Source organism: Lampris incognitus, chromosome 17, assembly GCF_029633865.1.
Source record: "Lampris incognitus isolate fLamInc1 chromosome 17, fLamInc1.hap2, whole genome shotgun sequence".
NCBI classification, from domain to species: Eukaryota; Metazoa; Chordata; class Actinopteri; order Lampriformes; family Lampridae; genus Lampris; species Lampris incognitus.
This window is the reverse complement of record NC_079227.1, coordinates 4,509,375-4,518,340: the sequence shown is the minus strand read 5'-3', so window position 1 is coordinate 4,518,340 and position 8,966 is coordinate 4,509,375. Positions and strand designations below refer to the sequence as shown.

At 47.3% G+C, this 8,966-nt stretch overlaps 1 protein-coding gene across 1 annotated transcript in view; it reads right to left on the bottom strand.

Moving 5' to 3' along the window:
• Window positions 1–234: 234 nt before the first annotated feature.
• LOC130127634 (heparan sulfate glucosamine 3-O-sulfotransferase 6-like) overlaps window positions 235–8,966 on the bottom strand; it is a 55,575-nt gene continuing 46,843 nt past the window's right edge. The window contains exon 2 of the mRNA XM_056297324.1: window positions 235–853. Coding sequence (XP_056153299.1) covers window positions 235–853 — 619 coding nt within the window. The remainder of the gene's footprint in view (window positions 854–8,966) is intronic.

Here is an 8,966-nt window from a genome sequence, read left to right as displayed (position 1 = left end):
TGTGATGCTGTGATTAACAGTTATTTAAAGGGTACAGGACGGTTGTTAATACTCTTAAGCCGCCTGCTAATGTGTTAACAAGTGTGTTATAAGCGCTCTACTACATAGTTTATTCATCACAGCTACTCATCATAAAGTGGGACCAGAATAATTGTCCGACATGTCTCTGTGGATTTCTGTTGGCGGTCCAGACTATGGCTTCTTAGTTTTAAAGGGTTTTGGAGGTGAAGCGATTCAGTCCCAGCCAAAGTCCAGGCCCGTCATCTGGTAGAACTTGAGGTTGAAGGGTCGGTAGAAGTCTCGGAGGCGGAGGAGAACCTCGGAGGAGATCTGCGGATGAGGCCGGCCTTTGGATTTGCCCAGGCAGCGAGGCCGGCTGCTCCCCTCCGGCTTCTTCAAGCAGGGGAAGCCTTTGGTCTGGTTGAAGTAGAAGTGCTTGTCTGTCACAACGCATTTGAGGCCCAAGAAGTCCTGCACGCGGCCCATCTCACCCGCCGGGTCCGTCACCAGCCGCTCGCCGCTGACGAAGAGGAAGCTGGAGAGCGGGAAGTAGCGCAGCCAGTTCTCCAGGTGTTTGGCATAGATGCCGATCCGCACGGCGCTCCAGGAGGTGTCGATGAGGCCTGTGGAGGCGTTGCGGAAGGCCAGGCTCTGGAAGGACGGCAGTCCGGGCGACTTGGTGAGCGTCTGCGTGTAGTCGGACACGGCGCGGGTCACAGGGTCGCGGACCACCACGATGAGCTTGGTGTGGCGGCTCATGGAGAAGACCCGATGAGGAGCCTCCTTAGTGACGAAGTAGCTGGGCGTCTTCTCCATGGTGATCTGACCCTCCAACGTACGAGGCATCAGGCTCCTGGACGAGAGAGAGAGAGAGAGAGAGAGAGAGAGAGAGAGAGAGAGAGAGAGAGAGAGAGAGAGAGAGAGAGAGAGAGAGAGAGAAATTTCTTTAAAAAAAACCCACCAAAAACTGATGATTCCAGGAGAGAATATTTGGAAAACTGACTGTATCCTTTTCTTCCCTTCCTCATTTGGGAAAGAATATAAATTATAAAATTTTCCTATGTAAAAATCACTTTAACAGCTTTGTTAAGTCCCTTCTCACCCATCCACCACCCAGCACTCCCTCTCTTACAGAAAGGGAAAATAAACCGGTCATAATACAGACAATAACAACAGTAACACTAGAAATAAGACACCATCAGAAAATTGCCAATACAGGCGACGAAACAAAACAGACACACACACATTTTGAAGAGCTAAACATGTACACCACAGAGACATACTGCAGTCCTGCTGACCACCCGGGTCATGACCGCAGGGTTCGGTCTGGACAGTAAGGTCTTGCATTTCTTCAGGAAAATAAGCTTCAGAGTAGCCAGAATTACTGGGTCAGTTGTAAATGAGTGGAAAATGATGACCTTAAATGGTGTTTGTTACTATTTCCACCAAAACAGACAAACGAAGTAAAGCCCTTTCTTTTCCTGTGTTGGGCCTCCAAAGGGTCTCTGACAGTAACCTGGACCAAGGCCGTCCATGAAGTGGTACAGCTAAACGTTGTGACAGGACTTAACTAAACACATCGTCAGAAAGGTCTGGACCCGCAGAGAACATTACTACAACATTACAGTAACTGAAGATTGGAAATGGCTCCTGCTTTGAAATATCTGTAGTCCTGCGACACCTCATTTGTAGTCCTGCTACACCTTGTTTGTAGTCCTGCTACACCTTGTTTGTAGTCCCAGAAAATCATAGCCAACAGGTCTGTTTCTCTCTACCTCGTCCATCCACTACATCCCAACACTGTTCTACTGGAAGACGACTGTCTGTCCTACACCACCACCACCACATCACCTCCACCTTCAGAATGGAGGAAATAAATCAGAATCAGAATCATGTTTGTTGGCCTTGTAGGTCTGCACATACATGGAACTGACTCTGGTTTTGCGGCTCTCAGTGTACTCAACATAGAATAACGGCACCACAACACACCACACCACAACACAACACAACACTAATTACTGGTGAAAAACGGTGGAGTGCAGCATTACATGCCATGCTGGCTTCACGTTTCAGGATGGTTTCGTCTTCCTGGAGGAGATCTCGTCTAATTTCTGGTTAGTTGGTCTGTAACTGAGGCACTGAAGGGGATCTTACACTGAAGTACACGAGGAAGTCGTGTAGGAAAGAATTGAGACGTTTCTTCGTTTTAAAGTCTGCCCCATATTGGGAGTCATCTGTTGCCAGCGGAAATGAACTGGTTTCAAGAGCTGCCCTGAATCAAGAGAATTCCTCACATAGGTGAAGCTGAAATGGAGAGGAGAGTTTCGGTGGGGACGGTGGAGCAGAGGACCTCTGAGGGTGTTTCTTCTGGTTTCTGTTGCAGCGCGTCCCTGGTGTGCGGTGAAGAAGCAGATCCAGCAACATTCTCCACGTCAAGTCTGGCGTGGCCCTTCAACTGTCATACCAAAAAATAAGTTGTGCAGCTCAGAAGAGACCACGGACTTGTATTGCAGGCTGGGAGCACAACACAGGAGGAAAGGTAGACTGTAAAGGGCTGTCTCCGGGACAGACTTTATGAAAAGGACACCTCCGTCTTTACGGCCGGGACAGGATTATATATCACATCCGCTGCAGAGGGCCAAAGAGAACACTGACACGAGCAGGCATATAGTCTTAAGAATGTTAGTCCATCGACAGGACACCAGATCTGTGATCCAGACCAGATCTGTTACTCAGACCAGATCTGTTATTCAGACCAGATCAGTGATTCAGACCAGATCTGTGATTCACACCCTGAGATAAAACTGTTTGACAATCCTGGCATGGACTAAACTCTGTGTGTGCATCTCTCTGTCACTTTCCCAATTGCGAGCACACACGCACACACGCACACACACACACACACACACACATATATACAAATATATACATACACATACACACACATACATATACACACACACAGACAAATATATACATATACATACACACACACATAAATATATACATACATACACATGCACACACACACACACACACACACACACATATACACACACACATACACACACATAGACAGACACATACACACATACACATACACACACACAGGTATGTTGTGCTCAATACGAGAGCAACTGATCCATTACTTGTTGTTGGTTAAGGGGCAGGTTAGTGGGCAGGTTAAGGGGCAGGTTAGTGGGCAGGTTAAGGGGCAGGTTAAGGGTAAGTTCATGATTCAGTATTTACATTTCGAGATGATTAAAATAAAACACGTGTCTTTTCCTCTTCAGATGTTGGTGCTGAGAGACGTACTGGATGTCCCACCAGGCTGACATTACATCATATGGAGGAAGACCTGACCCTACAGTTATGATCTGATCCTCTCCACCTCCCTTCCCTTCCCTGTGACCCATTACTAACCTACAGTTATGATCTGATCCTCCACCTCCCTTCCCTTCCCTGGGACCCATTACTAACCTACAGTTATGATCTGATCCTCTCCACCTCCCTTCCCTTCCCTGTGACTCATTACTAACCTACAGTTATGATCTGATCCTCCACCTCCCTTCCCTTCCCTGTGACTCATTACTAACCTACAGTTATGATCTGATCCTCCACCTCCCTTCCCTTCCCTGTGACTCATTACTAACCTACAGTTATGATCTGATCCTCTACCTCCCTTCCCTGTGACTCATTACTAACCTACAGTTATGATCTGATCCTCTACCTCACTTCCCTTCCCTGTGACTCATTACTAACCTACAGTTATGATCTGATCCTCCACCTCCCTTCCCTTCCCTGTGACCCATTACTAACCTACAGTTATGATCTGATCCTCTCCACCTCCCTTCCCTTCCCTGTGACCCAGGTTACTAACCTACAGCTATGATCTGATCCTCCACCTCCCTTCCCTTCCCTGTGACTCATTACTAACCTACAGTTATGATCTGATCCTCCACCTCCCTTCCCTTCCCTGTGACTCATTACTAACCTACAGTTATGATCTGATCCTCCACCTCCCTTCCCTTCCCTGTGACTCATTACTAACCTACAGTTATGATCTGATCCTCTACCTCACTTCCCTTCCCTGTGACTCATTACTAACCTACAGTTATGATCTGATCCTCTCCACCTCCCTTCCCTTCCCTGTGACCCAGGTTACTAACCTACAGTTATGATCTGATCCTCCACCTCCCTTCCCTTCCCTGTGACTCATTACTAACCTACAGTTATGATCTGATCCTCCACCTCCCTTCCCTTCCCTGTGACTCATTACTAACCTACAGTTATGATCTGATCCTCCACCTCCCTTCCCTTCCCTGTGACTCATTACTAACCTACAGTTATGATCTGATCCTCTACCTCCCTTCCCTGTGACCCATTACTAACCTACAGTTATGATCTGATCCTCTACCTCCCTTCCCTTCCCTGTGACTCATTACTAACCTACAGTTATGATCTGATCCTCTACCTCCCTTCCCTGTGACTCATTACTAACCTACAGTTATGATCTGATCCTCTACCTCCCTTCCCTGTGACCCAGGTTACTAACCTACAGTTATGATCTGATCCTCTACCTCCCTTCCCTTCCCTGTGACTCATTACTAACCTACAGTTATGATCTGATCCTCTACCTCCCTTCCCTGTGACTCATTACTAACCTACAGTTATGATCTGATCCTCTACCTCCCTTCCCTGTGACCCATTACTAACCTACAGTTATGATCTGATCCTCTACCTCCCTTCCCTGTGACCCATTACTAACCTACAGTTATGATCTGATCCTCTACCTCCCTTCCCTGTGACTCATTACTAACCTACAGTTATGATCTGATCCTCTACCTCCCTTCCCTTCCCTGTGACTCATTACTAACCTACAGTTATGATCTGATCCTCTACCTCCCTTCCCTTCCCTGTGACTCATTACTAACCTACAGTTATGATCTGATCCTCTCTACCTCCCTTCCCTTCCCCGTGACTCATTACTAACCTACAGTTATGATCTGATCCTCTACCTCCCTTCCCTTCCCTGTGACTCATTACTAACCTACAGTTATGATCTGATCCTCTCTACCTCCCTTCCCTTCCCCGTGACTCATTACTAACCTACAGTTATGATCTGATCCTCTACCTCCCTTCCCTTCCCTGTGACCCATTACTAACCTACAGTTATGATCTGATCCTCTACCTCCCTTCCCTGTGACCCATTACTAACCTACAGTTATGATCTGATCCTCTACCTCCCTTCCCTGTGACTCATTACTAACCTACAGTTATGATCTGATCCTCTACCTCCCTTCCCTTCCCTGTGACTCATTACTAACCTACAGTTATGATCTGATCCTCTACCTCCCTTCCCTTCCCTGTGACCCATTACTAACCTACAGTTATGATCTGATCCTCTACCTCCCTTCCCTTCCCTGTGACTCATTACTAACCTACAGTTATGATCTGATCCTCTCTACCTCCCTTCCCTTCCCCGTGACTCATTACTAACCTACAGTTATGATCTGATCCTCTCCACCTCCCTTCCCTTCCCTGTGACCCATTACTAACCTACAGTTATGATCTGATCCTCTCTACCTCCCTTCCCTTCCCTGTGACCCATTACTAACCTACAGTTATGATCTGATCCTCTACCTCCCTTCCCTTCCCTGTGACCCATTACTAACCTACAGTTATGATCTGATCCTCTACACCTCCCTTCCCTTCCCTGTGACTCATTACTAACCTACAGTTATGATCTGATCCTCTACCTCCCTTCCCTTCCCTGTGACTCATTACTAACCTACAGTTATGATCTGATCCTCTCTACCTCCCTTCCCTTCCCCGTGACTCATTACTAACCTACAGTTATGATCTGATCCTCTACCTCACTTCCCTTCCCTGTGACCCATTACTAACCTACAGTTATGATCTGATCCTCTACCTCCCTTCCCTTCCCTGTGACCCAGGTTACTAACCTACAGTTATGATCTGATCCTCTCTACCTCCCTTCCCTTCCCTGTGACCCATTACTAACCTACAGTTATGATCTGATCCTCCACCTCCCTTCCCTTCCCCGTGACTCATTACTAACCTACAGTTATGATCTGATCCTCCACCTCCCTTCCCTTCCCCGTGACTCATTACTAACCTACAGTTATGATCTGATCCTCTCCACCTCCCTTCCCTTCCCTGTGACCCATTACTAACCTACAGTTATGATCTGATCCTCTCCACCTCCCTTCCCTTCCCTGTGACCCATTACTAACCTACAGTTATGATCTGATCCTCCACCTCCCTTCCCTTCCCTGTGACCCATTACTAACCTACAGTTATGATCTGATCCTCCACCTCCCTTCCCTTCCCTGTGACTCATTACTAACCTAAAGTTATGATCTGATCCTCTACCTCCCTTCCCTTCCGTGACTCATTACTAACCTAAAGTTATGATCTGATCCTCTACCTCCCTTCCCTTCCCTGTGACCCATTACTAACCTAAAGTTATGATCTGATCCTCTACCTCCCTTCCCTTCCCTGTGACCCATTACTAACCTACAGTCATGATCTGATCCTCCACCTCCCTTCCCTTCCCTGTGACTCATTACTAACCTAAAGTTATGATCTGATCCTCTACCTCCCTTCCCTTCCCTGTGACTCATTACTAACCTAAAGTTATGATCTGATCCTCTACCTCCCTTCCCTTCCCTGTGACCCATTACTAACCTAAAGTTATGATCTGATCCTCTACCTCCCTTCCCTTCCCTGTGACCCATTACTAACCTACAGTCATGATCTGATCCTCCACCTCCCTTCCCTTCCCTGTGACTCATTACTAACCTAAAGTTATGATCTGATCCTCTACCTCCCTTCCCTTCCCTGTGACCCAGGTTACTAACCTACAGTTATGATCTGATCCTCTACCTCCTTTCCCTTCCCTGTGACTCATTACTAACCTACAGTTATGATCTGATCCTCTACCTCCCTTCCCTTCCCTGTGACCCATTACTAACCTACAGTTATGATCTGATCCTCTACCTCCTTTCCCTTCCCTGTGACCCATTACTAACCTACAGTTATGATCTGATCCTCTACCTCCCTTCCCTTCCCTGTGACCCATTACTAACCTACAGTTATGATCTGATCCTCTACCTCCCTTCCCTTCCCTGTGACTCATTACTAACCTGTCAAACAGCACCCCTGTCACATTCCACTCTCTGCTTCACATTCTCCGTCTTCTGATGTGGCCTGGGATATTAATTTGGGTTTGTTTGTCAGTTATCATATAAACTATTACGGCACAGCAGTTTCCGGAAACTCTGGCCTGCTTTGGTGTTGTGTGTGTGTGTGTGTGTGTGTGGGTGTGTGTGTGTGTCGCACTAAATGGATGTTTAATTTAACCCAATCAGTCTAATGGAAGCCAGGCTCGGCCTTCCATTGACATCATGTTTACCTTCTGCAGGACGGGCCTGTAATCACACCGCAACACCCGGACGAGCAGGAGGCCACACACCGCTCCGAGAGAGAGAGAGAGAGAGAGAGAGAGCGAGAGAGAGAGAGAGAGAGAGAGAGAGAGAGAGAGAGAGAGAAATAACGACTGCAGAAAGAGAAGAAGAGGAGAAACCCAAAAGAAAACAAGTAAAGACTGCAGAAAGAGAAGAAGAGGAGAAACCCAAAAGAAAACAAGTAGCGAAGGTCAAGAGTTGACCGGTTCTCAGGACTACAATCAGTGATCTCTCTTTCTCTCTCTCTGACCCTGTCTTTCTATCTGCCTCACTCTTTATCCATCATCTCCCTCATACAGATGTTAGACTCAGTTTACTGCACTTTAATGGTTGTGTTTGTTCTGTGAATCTGATAGCACCATTGTGTGTGTGTGTGTGTGTGTGCGTGTGTTCTCTGACAATAAATACACCATGGTGAAATACACCATCATCTCAGTTGTGCCAGCTGGACCTTCTCAAGACTGAGTAAAAGGGTTTTTGAAAACCACGACCCTCGGGCCAGAACAAAAATTCTGGTGAACAAAGCGGTAGTGCTGCCAACTCTACTGCATGGGTCAGAAACTTGGACCACATATAGCAGGCACATGAAGGCGCTCGAGGCAGACCAGCAGCGATGCCTCAGGAAGATCTTTAGGATCAGCTGGGAGGATAAGCGCACCAACTCCCACGTCCTCGAGGAGGCCAACATGCCTACTATAACTGCCACCATCGCACCACATCAGCTGAGATGGACTGGTCATGTCTGACTCTCGCCTCCAAAAACAAGTCCTTTACTCTCAGCTCGTGACAGGACGCCGTGCCCCAGGAGGACGGAAGAAGCAATATAAAGACGGCAGGGTGTATTTAGCCGACACTCAACCTCATACTGAGGTTCACAGCCGCGGGGTCACCAGCGTGCCCTGGCTGTGCTTCAACATCCACTCCATTAAGTTTTCCACTCATACCATAGTTATTCTTCCTTTTGCAGACTCGGGGATTTATGAACTTATTGGACTAGTCTGTTATCCCATTGGAATTACAATTTCTATGCCGGCCATGCTCCGCTTTCCTCACACAGTCCAAAGACATGTAGGTCAGGTGACTTCGCCGTACTAAATTGTCCCTAGGTGTGAATGTGTCGGCCCTGTGATGGACTGGCGGTCTGTCCACAGTGTCTCCCCGCCTGCCGCTCAGTGACCGCTGGGATAGGCTCCAGTGTCCTGTGACCCTAAGTAGGATAAGTGGCAGGAATGGAATGCCGGCCATGGCCGCCATCTTGATGCGTTAATAATATCAATAATAATATTCAAATCCATGATAATATCAAGAATAATATCCATAATACTAACACACACACTCATAATAACACACACACACACACACACACACACACACACAGAGTCATAGTAACACACACACACACACACACACACACACACACACACACACACACACACACAGAGTCATAGTAACACACACACGCACACCACACACACA